The sequence below is a fragment of the Somniosus microcephalus genome, chromosome 33, assembly GCF_052327205.1.
Source record: "Somniosus microcephalus isolate GS21.2 chromosome 33, FLI_Smic_1.0, whole genome shotgun sequence".
Lineage (NCBI taxonomy): Eukaryota > Metazoa > Chordata > Chondrichthyes > Squaliformes > Somniosidae > Somniosus > Somniosus microcephalus.
The window spans coordinates 30,917,563-30,940,757 of record NC_141019.1 but is presented as its reverse complement, the minus strand read 5'-3'; the positions used below and the strand labels follow the sequence as shown (position 1 = coordinate 30,940,757).

The following is a 23,195-nucleotide window of genomic DNA, read 5'->3' as shown; positions in this document are numbered from 1 at the left end:
GGGCAGACGACACAGAACGAGGATCGGCCCATTTGAGAATTCGGCCCTCGAGACACAGCAAAGGAGGGCGAGGGGCTGTCTATCAGGAGCACTGACCAAAATGCCTGGTTGAAGGTGGCAGAGTCTCCCATGTCAATAGGTTTCAGGCCTCAGGAGGATTGCCAAGAAAGGAAGACTTGCATTTATGTAGCGCCTTTAAAGAACTCAGGAAGGCCCAAAGTGCTTTACAGCCAATGAAGTACTTTTGAAGTTAGTCACTGTTTTAATGTAGGACTACCTAGAATTCCAACGCAAGACTACCTGGAATTTGCCGACTCATAGTACATGGCCATACTATGCACGCTGCACAAGTTTCTTGCAACTTGATGCTGCTTCACCGAGATAGCATGCAAAGTACTTGTGCAGTCTTCCACACATGCATATGGATGCCCATAGTGCTGCAGGGCAGACTGCTATTGGCACTGAACTATGCTTCGAACGGCACATAAATCTTGCAAGTTGTACCCACAAAGCCCGTGGCCAACAGAAGCTATTGGGTGGCTGCTTGTTCAGGGACCCTCGCAAGGTGGCATGTAGAGCGCGCACTTGGATGGCACGGTCTCAACGCATGTACATTTTGCACCTGCTTACAGGAAAAGGCCGTACATGACAAGACAGGAGGCGTCTCAACTACCTGCCGTCAACAAGATGAAGACAGCACCCTCAAAATGCTGGGGCCAGAGATAGAAAACACAGATTTTTTAGCAGGCTAAATGTACATGAGATACACAGCAGTAAAGCAGCCTGCAAATTAGAGAAGTGTCAATTTTAGTTGCCTTGGGTTCATTTTTAAAAAAAAACCTCTATTCATTCTTTGAGCTCTGAAGCAGCTCACATTCCGCCTTGCTCCGCAGTCACACGTCAGGCTCTGATGCTCTAACCGACCACTGAAGCATTTAGAAAGACGACCAGAGTTGGAGCTTGAATGGAATATATTCCAGGGAAGGCTCAGTGTCTCGCTGCAGTGTCTCTCCGCTTAGCAAGTGAAAATAAACTTAATGTCAATCTACAAAATGGCTGTTCTCATCATCAGTGGGATTGTGATTGCTATGCTCTTCTCACACTCACACAGTGCTATGACACTCAAAACATAATCCAGAATGATAACATACGAAATAGGAGCAGGAGTCGGCCACTCGGCCTTTCTAACCTGCTCCGCCATTCAATGAGATCATGGCTGATCTTCTACCTCATCTCCACTTTCCTCATATCCCTCGATTCCCTTAATATCCAAAACTCTCTCGATCTCTGTCTTGAATATACTCAACGACTGAGCCTCCACAGCCCTCTGGGGTAGAGAATTCCAAAGATTCACCCCCCTCTGAGTGAAGAAATTCCTCCTCATCTCAGTCCTAAATGGCCGACCCCTTATTCTGAGACTGTGACCCCTGGTTCTAGACTCCCCAGCCAGGGGAAACATCCTCCCTGCATCTACCCGGTCAAGCCCTGTAAGAATTTTGTATGTTTCAATGAGATCACCTCTTATTCTTCTAAACTCTAGAGAAAATAGACCTAGTCTACTCAATCTCTCATTAGGACAACCCATGATGTGGACTATCTTGATGCCAAGCCCACCCGCTCCCATTTCAACAGGGACTTGCAGTCCTCACCACCAGATTCTCCTTTCTGCGTACTGCCCAGGCGATGCTCAACACCCGGGTGGTAAAAACGAAAATCGACCCCCTACATATCTAAAATCGATTCCTAGCGCGAGAATTTGAATATCTGAACTGTTGGTGCTGGAAAATTGTTTAAGCAGCTTTAACCAACCAAAGAATTATGAATCAAAGTGTCAAAAATCGGTCTGCTGAGAGAGTTGCAAGTTAGAAACCTACAAGTCAGTGTTGAAATTGGGGAGGGTGGGCGTGTCGTCGAGATATTTCACATCATCCTGGATGATGTTTTGAGTGTCATGGTGGTGATTGACAGAAGCCGTGACGGAAGAGTAGAGATCAGTTCTGTAATGACATAAACTACCAGGCAGGTAGCTTTTCATTTTTGTTACCTCTTCTTAGGCAGTCCCTCAGAACCGAGGAAGACTTGCTTCCACATTAAAAAAAAGAGTTCTCAGGTGACTGATGAGTCCAATGCGGGACCGAGAGTCTCTGTCACAGGTGGGGCAGACGGTGGTTGAAGGGGCGGGTGGGTGGGGTGCTTGGGTTGACGTGCGCTCCTTGCACTGCCTGCGCTTGGCTTGACTCTAGGTGTTCGGCGCCTTCCCGGATGCTTCTCCTCCACTTTGTGCGGTCTTGGGCCAGGGATTCCCAGGTGTCGATGGGGATGTTACACTTTTTCAAGGAGGCTTTGAGGGTGCCCTTGAAGCGTTTCCTCAGCCCACCTGGGGCTCTCTTGCCGTGTCGGAGCTCCTGGGTGTTGGGCATCACCTGGGCGGGTGGCAGAGCGGGATCGCACGCCAATAACTACCCACCGAATGTTCCTTCCATCAAACTGATCTCTACTCTTCCATCAGGACGCCCGTCAATCAGAGCCAGAGCTCTGGAGTGAAGGGCAGGGGTCGTTGGTGCGGATAGTATGGGACCTTTGTTGCGGGAGAGGGGAAAGAGTCTACTGCAGAATTGCTAGAGGAATTAGGAAGATTCCCTTGCTTCCCCCCCACATCATTGCTCCCTTCAGTTTATGGAGAATTGGAGCCCACTGGATTTCTAAAGGGGGATCATTGTCATGTAGTGAGGGAGAGCTTAGCATAATTTCCCTAGTAGGTGTATCTCAATATTGTCACAGACAAGGGACGTAAACAGAGGAACACAGATTTCTCCCACATGCCCAAACATCTTTCACTGTAATAATCCACAAGATGTGCACATGGTTGTCGAGCATATTTTAAGGTAAAATTACACACAGAAATTTAATTCGCAATGCAGATTTTTTTTTAAACTTAGAAAGATAAATATGGAATTCTCACTAAGCCAGTAGTTTTTCCAAACTTTGTCAGCTACCCAGAAAGGAAAACAATACTGTAATTGTAAGAAATTACTATACAGCGTCAGAAATAACATGCTTGCAAGTCAAATATAGAAATCAGAAGATCTCGCAGACCCGACCTCCTCCCCCACCCACAAGGGCCCCAGTTTCAAACCCAATGCACTAAACCACCACATACTGCTTTTACTCACCAGAGCGGGTAAATGCCAAGCCTACTGCCGACGAAGACAAAACCAAACATCACAAATAATGAGTCGCAAAGTCTTTGATACTTGGCATAATTGGCTAATTTAGCAGCCTGCAAAGACAAACAGCAAAGGAGCTCATTAGTGTGGTGTAATACAGAGCTCATGGGAAGAGAGTTGAAATCAAGGCCATCTTAGAAAACCATCACAAAATGGAAAAATAAGACCAGCTTCTCCAACCCGTGAATAACGTCACACTCGCTCAGTACACTTGGAATTCATGAGATTAAGAGAGCTCAGCATTAACCCTCAGAATTTGATTTCAGTCCAGCTTTGACTTACCTGAAAATTAGGACGTGTCCTTAATATATATTTTTGCATAAAGCTTGTATGTAGAGTTATATGAGAAAGACAAAGCACCGGTTGTAAACTGATGCTCCAAATTTTATTGGGGGTGCCGGGGAGGGAAAAAAAGAGATTAAAAGTGAGCACTGCACACGAGAGTAGTTGGCAAATCTTGGTTTCTTTACAACCAACCAAATGTAACACAAGTGCCCTCCCAATACATCACCCTGTCATTTGGATGACATTATGAAAATGTCAGGTGGCTTATCTCTTTCCCAAAACAATGTCTGGCCGGCGAGGTTGAGACAGAGATGCATTTCCTCCTAAAATGCGAAAAATTCAACACATCAAGAAACATATTATTTGACAAGCTCAGCCAAACAACCCCAGATTTCAAGGAATTGGATGACCTGTCAAAATTAAGATTAGTCCTGGGAGAAGGAGACAGACCATACCTTGGTGCCAAATATGTAACAACATGTCACAACCTGAGGACTGTTTAAAATTAATACTGAATATACCCACTGATGTACAAAGACTGTTTAAATTAATATTGTTTAAAGTAATATTGTATGTACCCAACGAAGGTCAAAATTGTTTGACACCTACAGAATGTTGGAAAACTGTACTTTTTGTTATGTAAGCTTTGGCAATATGGTTCCCTGTAAACTTTCATGCCAATAAAGCATTTGAATTGAATTGAAAAATTGAATTGAGAGAGACTTTATATAACACCTTTCATGATCTCAGGATGTCCCAAAGCACTTTACAGCCAATGAAGTACTTTTTTTGAAGTGTGGTCACTGTTGTAATGTAGGAAACGTAGCAGCCAATTTGCACACAGCAAGCTCCCACAAACAGCAATGTGATAATGGCCAGACAGTCTGTTTTGGGCTGTTGATTGAGGGATAAATATTGGCCAGGACACGGAGGATAATACCCCTGCTCTTCTTCAAAATAGGGCCATGGGATCTTTTATATCCATCTGAGAGCAGGTTTAACATCTCATTTGAAAGACGGCACCTCTGACAGTGCAGCACGCCCTCAGTACTGCCCCGCCGACAGTGCAGCGCTCCCTCAGTACTGCCCCGCCGACAGTGCAGCGCTCCCTCAGTACTGCCCTGGAGTGTCAGCCTGGATTTTGTGCTCAAGTCTCTGGAGTGGGACTTGAACCCACAACCTTCTGACTCCGAGGCGAGAGTGCTGCCCACTGAGCCACGGCTGACACAATTGGCAAATTTGAAGATGTAATCCACCCCCAATTGCAATCTTGTCACTTTGTAGTTTAAAGTTTGAAATGGGGGTGGGGGGGGGGGGGGGGGGGGGGGAGAAGTAAAATGGCTCAACACCATTGCAAACATCTTCCAAAGACCAGTTTGATGAGCGCCGACAAAACTTCAAACCACTTCAAAAGTTTGGTCGGTAGCTTCCCCCAAAATTGGGACGCTCATAAAAGTCAGGGGACGAGAAGGTTGAGGGGCTGGGCAGAGAGATCAGAGAATGTGAAGGCGCTCGGTAGCCATTATGTCTCTTAAATCAACAACAATGCAAGAGGCTACAAGACAGAGCAGCTTTGCAAAGTGGAAACAATTTCTCTCCTCTCGGTCCGATCTCTGCATCAAGCCCCTGCTCAAACCCTCAAAGCTCAACACCCACAGTTGAGATCATCACTAAACAATTCAGTCAGAGAAATTGCCAAAATATGTAACATTAAATTAAGTGTGTATCTGTAGGAGTTGCCGCACACAGAACCGGGCTATCTACAAATACCTTGGGACAATGGTTTGTACAGAATTAATCTTTATACATTTTTCAGACAGATTACAAGCAGTTGCTTAATGAGGGAGAACTTTCTTCAGCTGAACACTGACAAGATCAAAGCAATCCGGATTGGCTCCCACTAGAAACTCCACACTTCAGGCACCGATTCCATCTCCGATGGACGGCCACATTGTCCGCAAGCCCGATACGAGACTCCCAAAACTAGCGCTCTACTCGGAGCTCCGGCACGGCAAGAGCCCCAGGTGGGCAGAGGAAACGCTTCAAGGACACCCTCAAAGCCTCCTTGAAAAAGGTGCAACATCCCCACCGACACCTGGGAATCCCTGGGCCCTAGACCGCACAAAGTGGAGGAGAAGCATCCGGGAAGGCGCCAAACACCGAGTCTCTTCGCCGGGAGCAAGCGGAAACCAAGCGCAGGCAGCGCACGTCAACCCAAGCACCCCACCCACCCGCCCCTTCAACCACCGTCTGCCCCACCTGTGACAGAGACTGTAGGCCCCGCATTGGACTCATCAGTCACCCTGAGAACTCATCGTTAGTGTGGAAGCAAGTCATCCTCGGTTCCGAGGGACTCACACCTCATCTAGAGCCATCCTTTGTTCCTTAATCTGTCCTATTACCACCTCCTCTTGCCTTGAATATCTCTTAACCTCCCCTGCTTTCTATCCTATTGCTGACCTTCCCTATTGTTCTTTTATCCCCTCCCCCTTTTCCCAACCCCTAACTTGCTTCACAATCTATTCCTTTTCCTGCTTTTTTCCAGTTCTGACAAAGGGTCTTCGACCTGAAACATTAACTCTGTTTCTCGCTCCACGGATGCTGCCCTGGCCTGCCGAGTTTTTCCCAGCGCTTTCTGTTATTACCGATTCCATCTCCTTCTCTGGCTCCTCATTCAGGACCTGCAGGTGCGTGACCTGGGTGTCCTGTCCGACTTGGAGCGGAACTCTAAATCCCAGTCTAACCACCTGCTGTCGGCCACCTCAAACGATGGGTCTACATTACCCCCGCCCCCGCCCCCCCCCCCCCAACCTCACCTGAAATGTTTTTTCTTAAACAAACATATTCCAGCAGCCTCCTCTGCTCCATCTGACCCAAATTTCAACTCATTCAGAAACCCGCAGTCATAGATCATAGACCACATCCGATCCCACACACCATTCACCCACATTCTCACCAAACTCTGGTTTCCGGGGCCCCACGCCATCAACTTCAAACCCCTCAACAGTCTCGCCTCTCCCTAGTGCTGCAGTCTTCAACCAATGCGACACCGTCCTCAGCTGCCACCTCCCCCACCCCCCCCCCACCCCGCAATTCTTCAGACTCTTGTCTACTGCACATTGCCTCACCCCTCCACCATCACGGCAGAGTCTTCAACCTTGCACTTCCAAGTCCTCTGCCCCCACCCCTGCTACCTCTATGCACATCTCCAAAAACCCCCTCAAAAAACCTACCTTCTGACTGTGCCTTCAGTCACCTCCCTTACTTCCTGCTCAGTGTCCGCCACTCGCCTTGTAAAGCACCGAGACATTGCACAACACTAAGGGCACGATATAAATGCAAGTACTTGTTGTAGTTTCTCTACTCTGGATTCAAATCAGGCACCGGCTCAGTGCATTTTTCAACTCAGCACAAACCCTGGCAAAGAGCTGTGACATATCCTCATTACCATTCGTCTTCACTCTAGCAGCGCTATTTCTTTTGGCGAGTCGGCCAAGGATGACTATTTTTGGAATGATTCCAGCCCTTGCTGATGTGTGTTATTTAACCCCTGTACTGGACGAGCTCATTTACATTTTTGTCCAGAGTTTATTTTGGGATTTGGCAGTGCTGGAGAAGGAAACAGCTCCCAAAGCACAGCGTCAGCATCAAGCATTCTCACACCAGGCCAGGTGCAGAATAAGCCTCCCTCTACTCGGCCCCAAAAGTATCTAATCCCAACCGTCGAAGAGCATTTCCCAGTGCACAAGTGTGTATTTTCAATATCCAGATCAACAATCCTGTGGGATTGTCAATTTGCATGTATTTATGGGCAGTTAGATGGATTGGTGCCAATGGAAAAAACTGCATTGAGACCATCTAAACTCATCTCATTTAGAACCCGCACTGCTAGCATAGATAAAAGAGAATTTCAACCACTCACTGAATTCAAATTCGGGTCGCAGAGCTGAAAGGACAGTGTGCGATCTCTATGTGCCACCCACACAAGGCCCATCAGAAGGGTTATTAGGAGCTGCAGTGCACTCAGCCTCAATATGCTATGTCAATTGGCACTTGCAATCCCACACACTGAATTCTAAGTCCGTCACGTCACATCACATCACCATAAGAAGGCATTGAGCAAACATCCTGCTTGTACAGCTGCTTCCACCCTAGTCTCAGCAAGGTTGGACAAGTGGTGGTTCACTGGGGTCGAAATTTATGGGGACAAAAGTCATACAATACTTCAAGTAGCAAAGTGCCAGGCAATGACTACCTCCAACAAGTGAGAGTCTAACCACTGCCCCTTGACATTCTATGACATTACCATCGAATCCCCCACCATCAACATCCTGGGGGGGTCACCGTTGACCAGAAACTTAACCATAAATATTGTGGCTACAAGAGCAGGTCAGAGGCTGGGTATTCTGCAGCGGGTGACTCACTTCCTGACTCCCCAAAGCCTTTCCATCATCTACAAGGCACAAGTAAGGAGTGTGATGGAATAATCTCCACTTGCCTGGATGAGTGCAGCTCCAACAACACTCAAGAAGCTCGACACCATCCAGGGCAAAGCAGCCCGCTTGATCGGCACCCCATCCACCACCTTAAACATTCACTCCCTCCACCACCGGCGCACTGTGGCTGCAGTGTGTACCATCTACAAGATGCACTGCAGCAACTCACCAAGGCTTCTTCGGCAGCACCTCCCAAACCCACGACCTCTTCCAGCTAGAAGGACAAGGGCAGCAGGCGCACGGGAACACCATCACCTCCAAGTTCCCCGCCAAGTCACACACCATCCTGACTTGGAAATATATCGGCCGTTCCTTCATCGTCGCTGGGTCAAAATCCTGGAACTCCCTCCCCAACAGCGCTGTGGGAGCACCTTCACCACATGGACTGCAGCGGTTCGAGAAGGAGGCTCACCACCACCTTCGAGGGCAACTAGGGGACAGGCAATAAATGCTGGCCTTGCCAGCGGCGCCCACATCCCATAAACAAATTTTAAAAAGTTGAATTGATCCTGGCACACACAGAAAACAAGCCTCGCAATCAAACATTAGATGGGTGGAAACTTCAGATTCTGCAGGATAAAAGTCCAAACTTCAGTTTCCCTTTGATTTTGAGATGCTCACTTCAAGAACATTTAATGTGCACCTTCATCTCCCACCTACATCCAATTTGTTGTTAGTAAACGAGGTGGCAGCGGTGAGCCTTTAATTAGAGTGGGCAATGCTTGCTATCGCTATTCTCATGCAATCTCAGGCCTAGAAAACTGCAGGAGCAAAGGTCAAGTCGTTTATAACCATTATCGGAACCAGGAAATTTAGGGGGGGGGGGGGGTGGTGCACTAATGGGGCGCAAAGGCCTTTTCACCCGGCCGCGGTTACTGACCGCGCCTCCTGCCAAATTCCGCCAGAGGTTAGCGGCGGCGCTACCAGGTTGCGCCCAGAGATCATGACGTCATCTCCAGGCGCATTACCCCGGTAGCGCCCCAGCAGAAAAATTCCCCTTCGCTCCCTGCAGCAGCGCCGGGTGATGGCAGCGACCGCTGCAAAGGGACGCGAGCGGGGCAGCCAGCCGCCCTGGAAAAAATGTCGGCTTTTTTGAAAAATGTTTTTTTTTTTTGCTCCGGAGGCAGGGTCCGTGCTGTGATCGGTCAGCCCGGCAGTCTGTTCAAGTGCCGGGCTGATCGCGCGGCACCCCCGCTCCCCGCTGCTGCAGGTAAGTTAAATAAAAACTGCCAAGTTCGCAGCGTGGGGCCCGTCCCTTTAATTCAGGGAAGAGCCCCTGCAACGCGTCAGCGCCTCGCGGCCCAGTGGGTGGTGCTGCTGAACCGTGCGCCCCAGGTCACGAACTTCCCCCCCCCCCCCTTGAGCTCCAAGAAGGAAGTGCAGTGCTGGAGGTAACTGCTCCACCTCCCTCTTGGAGCAAAAGGTGGGAATTTTAGAAAGGCTGGAAGAGGTTCGCGCCTGGCCCTAACTTTTCCAGCTTTTCTGATTTCGCACCCAAACGGGGCTCGAGGGAAATTTCGAGCCCTTAGAATCATGCCTCGATGGCATTTTCCTCCTTTAACAATTTACAGCTTTCACTTTCCATGGGGGCTTTCTTTGCATTTTGGTGCAGTGCTGGCGACAATTGTCACATTACCAATGTCAGTGCTTCCCACACTTCAAGCCGTTCACAGATTACCACTGCAAATCCATCAAGAACCAAGTGTCGTTGATGCAAGGAGACTCTATAGAGGATCATGGACACCCAGGAGTGATTACCACACAGTAATGTCACAATACAACAGAATCGGCTCACCTCTAAAAAGAAATCAGATGCGTCGTGAAGGCACATGACGAGTGTTCCGACTCGCAACATGTTGTTGACGTAAGAAAATGTGATTAATCCAACTGTCGCAAGGTGATGGAGAAACATAATAAGAAAGTCCTGCAAGAAAATGGTGGGCATCAATCAACTGTTAACTGAACACTTTGTACAGATACTGCGCCATATGAATAGGAGTGATCTACAGTAGCTGGACTATCTTCTTCCTCCTCCTCCTGCTGTACAGTTACTTTTTCTCTGTGTAGCAACGTACCACACCAGGGACTCATGGGGAGGAATTTGTGGCCACGATTCTCCACATGGAGTGTGACATGAATCAGTCAGTCATTCATGAAAGAAAGACTTATGAAATAATACTGAGCGGCCTACGGGTGGCGCTGTCCAGGGAGAGTATAAACACTCGGGCACGGGCCCAGCTTGCGCAGGACATTCTTAACAGGAACTAGTGAAGGACACAACTAGACCTCCATGTTGTAAAACAGTTGATTAAAGCTTTGTTTAACGCTTAGACCAAGTGCCTAGTAGTTTTCTTACGTCAGAGTGTTTCAAATTTCAGCCAGATCAGAGAGGCACAAAGCAGAAGCAACTCAGCGTATAAAGTGAAGGGTTGAGAGGGGGGGGGGGGGGGGTGGTAAATGAAGAGCCACCCAGGGCTGTTACCACACACACCTGTTACCAGAATGGTTCTGGGGATGGGGGATCTTAGCTACAAAGGATAGGTTGGAGAAGCTGGATTTGTTTTCGTTAGAGCAAAAGGAGGTTGAGGAGCGATTTGATCAAGGTGTACAAGATCATGACGGGTTTGAATAGGCTAGACGGGGAAAGGCTGTTCCCACTAGTTAAATGGTACAAGGACTAGGGGACACAGATTTAAGGTTTTGGGCAAGAGATACAGGGGGGACGTGAGGAAAAACTTTTTTACGCAGTAATTGGTGAGGACCTTGAACTCGCTGCCGACGGAAGTGGTGGAAGCGGAGACACTCAATGTTTTCAAGGGGAGACTGGATAGGCACTTGAGGGAAATAAACTTAGAGCTATGGGGATAGAGCGGGGGGAATGGGACTGACTGGATTGCTCTACAGAGAGTCGGCACGGACTCGATGGGCCGAATGGCCTCCTTCTGTGCCGTTATGACTCTATGACCTCCTCGTGCCTGGTTATTGGCAGAAGCCTGGGACCAACTGACCGACTGGTTCTATTGACAGGGAGGAGGAGGAGTACTTGACAATGAGGGAATACGACCAGATTCACCCCACAGTAGAGCTTGACCCAAGAGTTATTCTATGTGGACTGCGCAGGGTTGAAGGTCAACTTGATTCACTTCAGCAATAGAACCCGGACAGTGGCACACACAAAATAAAAGTGGTTACATTTGCAGTGTTCAAGATCAGGAATATACAACGAAACACAAGCAATTCTGTTACCTTTGGTGGTTTTTGACCAAAAAACCCCTGAAGAAAAAACAACCCGTCAAAATCACGACGTGTATAGTCTCAACGGAAAGCACAAATATCACAGATGCTGGAATCCATGCAATAAACAGGGTTCCTCCGGGTGCTCCGGTTTCCTCCCACAGTCCAAAGATGTGCAGGTTAGGTTGATTGGCTATGATAAAATTGACCCTTAGTGTTAGAGGGATTAAATACGGGGATAGGGTGGGATATGTGTTGGTGTAGGGGTTATGGGGATCGGGTGGGATATGTGTCGGTGCAGGCTCGATGGGCCGAAATGGCCTCTATCTGCACTGTGGGGTTTCTGTGAAACTGTGAAAATGGGAAAACACAGCAGGGCTGTCAGCATCTGTGGAGGCAGCACAGGCATGATGGGCCGAATGGCCTCCTTTGGCGCTGTGTGATTTGAACAGCCAGTCGACACCGGGTAGGGACCGACCCCATTCTCTCCACCGATGCTGACTGACCTGCTGTGTGTTTCCAGCCTTCCCTGTAGGTGAAGTCTGCACCATTTTGAACAAGTACAAATAAATGCATTAGGTGCAGTTTCCCTTAACTAGCCCTCGCTGTCTCAGACTGGGAAAAAGTCTACAGTAATGGGAGTGTTAATTTTCAGCATTTAAACTTAAAAACTCCCACAAACTTACTCATTTAATCCAGGTGAAAATTCAATGTTACAAACAAAACATTCATTCATTCAATACAAAAGCAAAATACTGCGGATGCTGGAAATCTGTTAACGTTAAGTAAAACAAAGTTAACGTTTCAGCTCGATGACCTTTGGTCACTTTGATGAAGGGTCACAGACCTGAAACGTTAACTCTGTTTCTCTCTCCACAGATGCTGCCTGACCTGCTGAGTGTTTCCAGCATTTTCTGTTTTTATTACATTCATTCATTTAATCTTTTAGTTTTTTTATTTAAGGTTCTACAAAAAAACTTTATACATTTTCGGATTCAGATGAGCGACAATGTCACCATCTGCAGTTAAAAATCACAAGACTTCAGGAGATTGAGTCAAACTTTTGACGAAAAGTGGTTAAAACACTGGATTAAAAATGATTCTTACGTTTTCTCTCTAACAAAATGTGAACTGTATTCTGGGAGCTCGTGCCATCTAGTAGCAGCAAGGCCATGATGCAGAGAAATTGATGCAAATGGGGGTGGGGGGGGGGGGGGGGGTGGGGAGGAAGAGAGAAGAATTCTTATATGGCTTAAAAAATGAAACAAGTACAACAAGAGGACTGGAAGTGACTTTCATACGTCTGAACTTGTCATCATCACTGGCCCAATTTACAAACAGCCGCTGAAATAGTGCCGTGGCTTACTAGTGCAAGAAACGTTTGCCCGAAATGACATCATCACCGGGCGCAGCGTCCCGGCCGCGATCTTCGGTAGCGCCCCCTGACTTACCGCCGGACGCTATGTATATGGGTTCATGCTTCTGCTAAAATAGCAGAGAGGGGAATTTGACAGCTGTGTTATTGGGGGTCATTTTAACCCAGGTTGCCAAAACTTAACCCCTTCCCTCCCCTCACAAGACCCACCCCAGTAAATATCGGGGCCATTGTTCCTACGATGGTAGCCTGTGGTGTCATTTCACAGCCAAAGTTTCTTTGCAGCCTAGGCCTCGAGCTCATTTTCACGGTCCCTAATTGAGAGGCCAAATCGTGGCACCCGAATTGATGCCCCAGCCACAATCAACCAACTCCGATTAGGAATCAAAGCCATGAACTTCTAGTCTGCACTCGGTCCCACTCCAGGTGATGCCGTTTGTAGTTTCCAAGTCAAGAGAGTGCAATCAACATCTGGTACACACAGTCAGAAACCAGCACAATTCAAGTCATTTGAATTTATATGATTAAGAGTTTGCATCCATTTCTATTTTCCTCTCCCTCTACCAATTCTGGCTCTTCCTCTCACGCTCAATGGAGTCGAGTCAGATAAGTTTAGTTGTGACGCCTGTTCATCGCCCACTGCAGACCAAATCTGACAACACGCACCGAGACCGCAATAGAAGACACACCTATAGGTGTTGGCGTAAACAGGCCTCCTAAGGCCTGTGGTTTTGGAATGCCAAGCTAGGATGATGATGATGATGATGATTCACAGTCTGGGAATGAGTGGGGGGAGGGAGGAGAGAGCTAACCTACAAAAAGGCCTGCCCTAGGCTTTTACAACGCTGCCTGGGAGATATTCCAGAGAGCAAGTGCCTAACCTCTGTTGAAACACCTCCCACTGAACACAATGCTATGAACTGGAACTATCGCGTGGGCAATCACGAGCATAAACACACAACCTCCCGCCCACAGCGATAGCATGCAGACTGATCCAGCCCACTGCTTAAAAAAAAAAAAAAAATGCCTCTCCTTGGTATGCAATTTCAGAAAATTTATACGACGGAAATACAAATGTGCTGCAGTCTCCCAAGTTCAAGGAGCCGAGACAGCATTCCGAATCCCATAATGCAGGAAACTCTTTGGTATCCGGCACCGACGGGACCGGCGTGTTGCCGGTTGACCAAAAATTCCGGATGAGGGAGAGGGTTATCTACCGAGGCTATTTTTAACAAAGAAAAATAAAAAAAATATGCAGTATGCAGTAATTGGGAACTCACCTACAGAATGTTGTGTTAAATGGATGGTGGAAGATGCTTGATTAAGTACAGTACTGCCAGTTAAGGATAATGCAATGCAATGACTACCAGCAGCGTGGGAGACACACCTGTAAAATGGTGGATCAGAAGAGACTACCGGCAGCGCGGGAGAGTCCGACTCCTGTTATTGAGGAGTTCCGACTGCCGACAGCGCCAAGAAGCCGAGTAGTGGCAGTTTGGAGAACTACCCCCACTGACTAACTCGGCCACCGCGGGAGACTCGGACTCGGCAACATTGTCGGTTATTGAGGTGTTGTTTTCAGAGTGAGAATTTTGCCGGTTAATAGAGAATTCCGGATAGTTTAGGTGCCGTTTAAACGAGAGAGTTTCCTGTACTTGGTTTAAGCTTCTGGACAGCTAACGCAAATAAGAAATCTAAACTTTTCACAGCTAGAGACACCCCCACGTGATCAGGATTAAAAAGAGGAAGCTAATTAAGCACAAAGGCTAAAAAGGGGCAAAGTAAATGCACAAAATGCTGAACATAACTCTAAACACACTGTACAAACGCTGACTCCTAGGTCAGCAGGCACACACAGCGAGGTCAGCGCAAATAGCCGTGGCTACGAGCGGGGAATGGATAGCGAGGTGGAAAAATGGTGGTGATAAAGAAAACAAAGCAAGCCAAGAGGAAGCGGCTCAGTCAACTGCAGATGAAAGAATCAGTCAGCAAGAAATGGCAGCAGCATGAACAAATGGCAAACAATAGGTACAAGACAGAAATAGCAGGAAGCTGAAGCAACCGGCCACACAGCACCTGTGACAAAAGGGGTTTAGTCTCCGCTTGAAGTACAGTTTATTGGACAGAAGGTGGAGACGGTAGGAGTTTGTTAGCAGTTTCTAACACAATCTAGAACATACACACTCCACCCCCACAAAATGTCCATTCTGACCTGTACCACTAGTGAGATTTTTTGCGACTATAAGAGACTAGTTTGCCTCAGAACCTCCCATTTAAAAAAAAAAGTGCGTGACACAATGTTCCCGTTAATTTTTTTTGGGTGCGCACCCAAAAAAAATTAACGGGAACATTGTGTCACGCACTCTTTTATTTTTTTTAAAATGGGAGGTTCTGAGGCAAACTAGTCTCGTATAGTCGCAAAACATTTAAGGGGCTGCGCGGCCCATTCAAAATACCGCGCATGCGTGTTTTTTCCTCATTGAAAAGCCGGCTGCGCGGGAGCTCCAGAGATCTGTGCAGCCGCGCAACTTAAAGGGAACATTGGTGTGACACCCTCTCTTAAAACAACTTATCCGCGGCCTCTCTGGATTTCCCTACATTGTGCATCTTTCCCAGCCAGGAGGGTGGCTAACCTGCTCTTAGATATCCGCCAGTGTTGCTCCAAAGCCAGGAAGAAGGAAAGCTAAGCGAAAGAGGGAAGCAAAAGCAGCCTGGGAGGGAAACTAGTTCTTCTTCCGTCCTGTTGGGAAATACTGAGCGTCCACCCAACACCTCTTCACAGCAGCACTGCCAAGATTGGGACCTCGTGTGCAAGTCTATGGCACAGGGTGTTGGGGAGCCAACCAGCTGCATTCCCGTGTGCCAGATGTCCTCATTGAGGATAACCCAGATCTCACCAGCCCACACTATTAATGCATCTAATCTTAGGCAGTCCCTCGGAACCGAGGATGACTTGCTTCCACATTAAAAATGAGTTCTCAGGTGACTGATGAGTCCAATGCAGGACCTACAGTTAAAGGGTGGAAGATGCCCGTGTGTGAATTCTTTTAACATGGGGTGGCCGTTGCACACCAGCTACCACACGAGCTTGACAGAGCAAGGTCTTGGTCCAGTGGCAAGGGGATCCAAGACAATTGGAGACCAGGCTCTGCTACAACGGCCTAGCACACACACATACTGCTACTGTCCTCCTCCCTCCTTCCCGCAGGTCCCCTCTGCCTGGGTTTCGTAGGATGCATTGTGGTCTTCCCGACCTCGCTGTTGGCCCAGGGATCGCGAGAATATCAGTGCTAATTTGATCCCGTGAGAGACAACATCATTCACGTCCGAGGCCGGGACCCAGGAGCGAGGACGAGCCCAGCAGCGAGGTCAAGGTCCAGGAGGGGCACAGCGTGGACCAGCAGCGGGATCGGGGCCCAGGGAGGGTGCGGCGCTATTGATGCAATGCGCCATTGAGCAACCAGACTTCACACACTGTCACTGGTAGGATTTCATTTCGCCCAACAGCTCATCCCATTGAGTGTAGGACAATGCGCCACATCTGCAACTCCAAACACAATGAGCTACTGACCGGAACCATAATTGGCTGTGGGGAGGAACAAAGTAGGAACCAAGCATTTAACACATTTAGCATTTAGGAGTTTGCGGAGGGGGAGGAAGAGATAGAGAGGGGGGGGGGGGGGGGGGGGGGGCATAAAAAGGAGAGAGAGAGAGAGAGAGAGAGAGAGAGAGAGAGAGAGAGAGAGAGGTTAAAAAGAAAAAAATGTCACCCTGTGCTGTCTGCCAGGAGCCAGACTCGGTGTGGAATGTCCAGAGCCCCAGCGAGTCACCAGCTAACCTTCTCAGGGTGTCCTGGGAAACTCAAAAGCGGGAATTAAAAAAAATGGATAGAAGTAAATTGTAAAAACTGATCACTTTCTAGCGTTTCTGGGTGTACATCACTTTGTAGTTGAGATCAATGCACATTTTACATATTTAATTTTATCTGCAGCAGCATATAAAACCCACACTACAAATATTAGCTGATTAAACTTGAATTGCGAGGTTTTTGACTACAGCCAAGATTGGATCTCCGAACTTCTCCGCTTAGTTTCTGGCAGGAACCAGCACTAATTGGATGTTAAATGACTTTAAAAGGCACAACCAAGTCAGAGCTAAAAATGCAGCAACAGAGGTTACGCACGTGATTATTTCGGAGCGGAGATCATTTAGCTTGCATACGGTCTTTAATTATCTTGGCTTGAAATGAATTAATCAAATATTAGATTCATATGACATGCAGCTGACTGGTCACAAGACCCTATCCAAACCAAAGATGCTAGTTTTACTTTAAACATTGAGAGGAGCCATTTTAAACCGCTTCCTTTATTGGTTTAAACAAAAAGCGACCCACTCTGGAGCGTGATCTGCACCAACCCATCGCAAAAGACAGGCAGGAAGAGGCATGGATTCATGTTCTTTCCCATTCTGTAACTAGCTCGGAGGAAGTGTGCAAAAGACAGCCGGAGGGCGAATTGCCCGCTGAAATTTCCCAGCTTTTCTTTTGGCCCTCCCACCCCGCCAAACAAAATTGCTCCCCTTGGATGTAACATCTCGCACTTATGGACATTGTGAATGCCACTGTGAACAGAAGTGGCCCTGGAACTGAACCCTGCGGGACACAGTTACCCACTTATGCCTTTATAGTAATCTCCCATGTGGTACCATGTCAAAGGTTTTCCCAAAGTTCAGGGACACTACATTCACTGCATTTTTCTCCATGTCAGATACCACCTAAAAGAATTCTGCGAGGTTTGTCAAGCGTAGATATCCCTGCGGAGATCAACTACTTCACTGCCGACTCGGGATCAAACCTGGGGCCTTCCTGCTCTGTATGATTCACTGAGTCACTGGATAAACTCAAGAGTCATCAGGGAACTTGTTGGGAGCTTTTAATGAGGAAAGGGATTTCAATGTTTAACATCAATCAAAATTAAGTTCCACCAAAACGAATTTATTGGGGATTGAAGTTGCAATTAGTGTATTAGTAGAGTCACAGCACTCCGAGCCATCCCTTTCCGAGAATTTATTTACTGAATATTACTGGATACCAATTACGTTCAAAAACAAAATGAATTTCCTTAAGCAGCCCTCATAGCCATGGGCTACATAACACAAAGAATCCTCGGATGCGGATTTTAACCTAAACTGCATTGCTGCTTGTGACAGAGATTAATTTTCCAGTCTAGTCAACTTTTACAGCAGCATTTAAAAAAATATTATTTTGCTTTTGGGCCAGACAATTAGCATATGCGAAGTGAAAAAAATACATCAGCTCTTAACTTAAACTCTCAGACCATTCAGAGTGCACACACTCAGTTAAGAGTGCAGACCACCTATGGCTCACGCTCAAAACATTGGGCCGTATATTCCGATCCCTACGGGTGTGTACGCACTGTGTACCCACCCGTAGGGACATTGGAAATGCCGGTTTCAGGCATGCACTGAAAACCGGCATTTCCAATCTGTCAAGCATGCTCTTGACAGATCAGACGTCTGCCCTGGAGAAGGGCCTCTGCGGGCGGAGAGTTCCACTTTCTGGAGACTCTCCGCCCGCAGAAAACCCTTAGAAATCTTACGCCTGGTAAAAGCAGGCGCAAGGCCTGCTTTTACCAGGATAAGAGCTGAAAAGTGTTTTTAAAAACATTTTTTTCCCCCACTCATTTATCATTTATCACCTGGGATGGCAGGAATGACGTATGAGGAGAGATTGTGTCGATTGGGCTTATACTCGCTGGAGCTTAGAAGAATGAGAGGGGATCTCATTGAAACTTATAAAATTCTAACAGGACTAGACAGACTAGATGCAGGAAGGATGTTCCCGATGGCGGGGGAGTCCAGAACCAGGGGTCACAGTCTAAGGATAAGGGGTAAGCCATTTAGGACAGAGATGAGGAGGAATTTCTTCACCCAGAGAGTGGTGAACCTGTGGAATTCTCTACCACACAAGGCAGTTGAGGCCAATTCATTAAATATATTCAAGAAGGAGTTAGATATATTTCTTAAGGCTAAAGGGATCAAGGGATATGGGGAGAAGGCAGAGACAGGGTACTGAATTTGGATGATCAGCCATGATCGCATTGAATGGCGGAGCAGGCTTGAGGGGCCGAATGGCCAACTCCTGCTCCTATCTTCCATGTTTCTATGTTTCTATTTAAAAATACTTTACAAAAGGTAAGTTTATTTTTAGCCCTGTAAAAAACTATTTTTCAAAAAATTTAACTTTTGTTTAAAATATTTAATTTATTGTAATTTCAACTAATTTTAAAAAGGATGGTTTTAAAAAAAAATGTATTTAATGTTTTAGTGTTTTTGGGGTGATCTCCATTCATATATTTGACAGGTCTATCTGTCAAGTGTATGACGGGAGATTTCCTTCTCCTATTGGCTCCCCATGGCCCACGTGATCCCAGGGACGCTTGCGAACCGCCTGCGCCTCTGGGATATGTGGGCCCTGCGCACTTGGAGTTTGGAGAGGCCCAGGAGCGGAACTATACGCATCTCGGGAGCACTCAGGTAAGTTCGTAGATTTTTCCAGAGCGGAGGCCTCCGATCGGAAAATACGGCCCATTATATAAAAAGGCAGCCCACAACCAATGGTCCCGCTAAGCGGCGCGGCCATTATCTGTAAAGTCCCGCGCAGGCCGCTCACCGGCTTTTCCATTGTAGATACCGCGTGTCAATCTTCCCTTTAAGCTGCGCAGCCGTCTGGAGCTCCTGCGCAGCCGGCTCACCGGCTTTTAAATGCACAAACTGCGCATGCGTGGATTTTGAGTGGGCCACGCATTGGGGAGGCAGGCTAGCTTACGGAGCAACATTACCCCCCCAACATTTCTACGCATTCTAGATACTTGCATTTCTCCAGCGTCTTTCACGACCACCGGACGTCTCAAAGCACTTTCCAGCCAATGAAGTACTTTTTGAAATGCAGTCACTGTTGTAATGTGGGAAACGCGGCAGCCAATTTGCGCACAGCAAGCTCCCACAAACAGCAATGTGATAATGAGCAGATCATCTGTTTTTAGTGATGTTGATTGAGATATAAATATTGGCCCAGGACACCGGGGATAACTCTTCTTTCAAATAGTGCCATGGGATCTTTTACGCCCACCTGAGAGAGCAGACAGGGCCTCGGTTTAATGTCTCATCGGAAAGACGACACCGCCGACAGTGCAGCACTCCACTGGAGTGTCAGCCTAGATTTTGTGCTCAAGTCCCTGGAGTGGGACTTGAACCCACAACCTTCTGACTCAGAGGAGAGTGTGCTACCCACTGAGCCACAGCGGACACTTGCTGTGTAGGGAACATTATGAAGCCAGTTCCTTTGAATCTAGAGCAAAGTAGGTCGTTTTCGAATACACAGTTTGGTTTGCTTTGCACAGTAGTTTGCATTAGTGATGGGAATCTGTATAAGCCATCTGAGAGCATAGCTGTAATGCTAGACTGCACAGGACAGACAGTTTAGGAGAGCACAAAACAGTGGTAAGCACCATTCAGGAGGTAGGGCCGAAAACTGAAGATGCACAAGTTTACATTCCCCTCCCACCCACTGAGCAGCGGGAAAAACATGCCATTCCCTTACAAAGCCTCTGAAAATGCCATTCTGCAGCTCACCACTAAAGATGCACAAAAGTAAGCAGAGCTGTCCCACCCACCTCTCCCAGACTGGCATTTGGGCACTCCCCGTATGGAAAAAGCTGGAGACAAACCCCAAATCCAATTTCTTGGTTGCAGTGGTATCAAACCCACTTCAATCTGGCTACAGTAGCACAGGTGATTATGGTTACTGGACTAATATTCCAGAGGCCTGGATTAATAATCCAGGAGAACAAGGCCTAGAAATTGGGTATAGCCCCGCTTGAGGCGTTAGAACTGGCGCTGCGCAAAGTTTATAGCCAGACGAAACTTAGCCGCCTGGCGCGATATTGGGTTGCATCGCCCCCAAAGGGGATTGAGGCGCTTCAGCACTGAGGCTCTGAACCAGTTGGTGTCCGCAGTGGAGCGCCGTCGAGATGTTCTGTATCCTGACAATGGCAGGAGGCCGAATCAAAAGGAGTACCGCCAAGCGTGGAGCGATGTTTCTCAGAGGGTCAACTCCAGCAGCATGGCGACCAGGAGCCCTGTTCAGTGCAGGAAGAAATTCAACGACCTCACTCGGGTCGTTAGGGTGAGTGTTGTTTATGCAAACTTCTGATTCCCTCCATCTGCACCTGACTTGGCGCACCCTGTTGCCATGATGCCCCAATGGCCATCTGGCAGCAAGCACCCATGGCCCTATTTGGGCACACACATGGACATTTCACTCAAGGCCACATGTAAGGGCCCTTGCACCATGGGGGGCATGAGATGATCTCTCAAGGCATCATGTAACAGAACTTCCCCTTCTTTCCCCTGCAGTCCAAGCTGGCGACGATCCGCAAGGACCAGCGTCGAGCCGGTGGCGGACCTCCACAAGTGGTCACTCTCACGGATCTCGAGGAGAGAGTGCACCAGATTCTTGGAGGACGTCTGAGTGGTCCTGTTACCACTGCAGCTGCCGACCCCATTGTCGACAGCGAGGGTAAGGCTCTCACCTTTTTCAGCTGTCTCCTTCCACTTGGTCCCCCCGCCAGCATGCTTTCTCAGTGTGCAGCCATGTCAGAGCCTTGCTGCAATCTGGCATGCCTTGCCGCCAACCTGTCCTTTTGCTAAAGCCACTCTTCCACCTCCCTGCTTTCAGATGCTGCATCACCAGCTCGGGGTCCGGGCCCTGAAGCTGCCAGTGCCCTGAAGCTGCCAGTGCCAGTGCCTCCGGAGGAGAGGATCAGGAGGAAGCCGGAGCATCCGTTCCAACCTCAGGGGAGCCAACACATCTGCAGACTGGGGATAGTAGCTCCCTGGAGGGGAGGGGGGCTCTGATGATGAGCCAGTTGCCGGAACAAGCGGCCTGCAGGAACGCAAGGGGGGGTAGGCAAGTTCAGCCACCGGCTCCCCGGAGGGCAAGGCAGGGAGTGATGACTGCTGCACAGAGTGCAGAGGAGGTGCGTAGCCTGGCTGAAATGAGCACCCAGGCCCGGCTCAGGCACACTGAGCTGATGGCTGCAGTGGGTAGGATGCCTCAGTCGATAGAAACACTGGTAAAGTGTGTGTTGGACTTTGGAGCAGCAATGGAGAGGACTGTCCAGGGCGTCGAGGCTGCTATGGAAAGGACTGTTCAGAGCTTCGGACAATCCCTGGAAAGGTCTGTCCAGGGCTTGTCCGAGGCAGTGGAACAGACTGCTCCGGCCTTGTCCGAAGCAATGGAAAGAACTGTCCAGGGCTTCTCCGAAGCACTGGCACCTGCCACACAGGTCCTCACTGCTGCCACGCAGTCACTTGCTGGCCTCGTCCACACCCAGATTGAGGCAACGCGAACTCTCACTGCAGCCACCCTATCTGCATCAGCTAGGATCACCCCGGGCCCTTCCAGTACCATACAAGGCCAGGAATCAGTGGAGCAGTCGATTGTGGCGGATGAGCCGAACCGGTCCCCTCCGAGAGCCAGTGTGTCGTCCGACCATGGTGCAGGTGTCCTCTCTCAGCAGGTGAACATTGCTCATGCCACCGCTGGTACGTCTGCAGTGCAGCTGCCACCACCTGCAGGGCACACTGCTTCCAGCCATGCTCAGATCAAGCAGCCTGCGTCCGCACCCTCCAAGACCAGAGGTCGTCCCTCAGGGGCTTCTGCGCTTCCACACAGTCAGCAGGCGTCCCCCAGCCTTGACCCCGCCACTGGGGTTCAATTACGTAGGAGCAGCAGGGAGGGAAGGGGCCGACCGCGAAAGAGAAGTCGTTCTCCATCAAGGGGCCAGCAGTAGAGGGAGGTGCTGAGACGTTTCTTTGGCCAAATTCAAGAACTCCCTCACCTGTTGTGATTGTTGGAAATGGTTTGTTTAGTTTTGCGGCTTTGCTGAAAAGTTAACTGTTATTTTGTTAGTTATGGTTTCTGTTGACATGACGTTGTTATGCTGGAAGGAAGAACTTGTTTGACAATAAAGAAAAGTTTTAATTTGCAATGTTACACGTAACTATTTACAGTCATGCTGGCCTTCAGAGCCTTTCAAAGATCCGAAGTGCGCAGGACGAATGACACCCATCATTCCGCCAGAGGGGCCTCGAACAGAGTCCTGATGAGCCTCTGACGGATGGGCCTTCCACTTTCAGGAGCCCTCCCATCTTCCTCCTCCTCCTCCTCCGCATGCTCGTCCTCCTGCTCTGCTGGACCTTGAGGGACAGCTAGCATTAGCTGGGTGCATCGAATCGCCAAGTTGTGGAGCATGCAGCAGACGACGACGTGACCCACTTGCTCCGGCGAGTACTGCAGGGCTCCCCCCGAATAGTCTAGACAGCGGAAGCGCTGTTTGAGCACACCAATAGTGTGCTCGACAATGTTCCTGGTCGCCTGATGGCTGCTGTTGTACAGCTCTTCTGCTGGGGTGGCGGCCAAACGGAGTGGTGTCATGAGCCATGGGCAGAGAGGATAGCCCTTGTCCCCAAGAAGCCAGCCTCGTGGGCGAGCCG

At 48.6% G+C, this 23,195-nt stretch overlaps 1 protein-coding gene across 3 annotated transcripts in view; it reads right to left on the bottom strand.

The window, feature by feature from the left end:
- Positions 1-23,195, bottom strand: part of cers5 (ceramide synthase 5) — a 146,298-nt gene that overhangs the window by 32,188 nt on the left and 90,915 nt on the right. For all 3 annotated transcript variants that reach the window (XM_085972900.1, XM_085972901.1, XM_085972902.1), the window contains exons 7-8: positions 9,804-9,932; positions 3,174-3,280 (exon numbers count right to left, since the gene is read on the bottom strand). In XM_085972900.1, the coding sequence (XP_085829026.1) occupies positions 3,174-3,280; positions 9,804-9,932 (236 nt within the window). The remainder of the gene's footprint in view (positions 1-3,173; positions 3,281-9,803; positions 9,933-23,195) is intronic.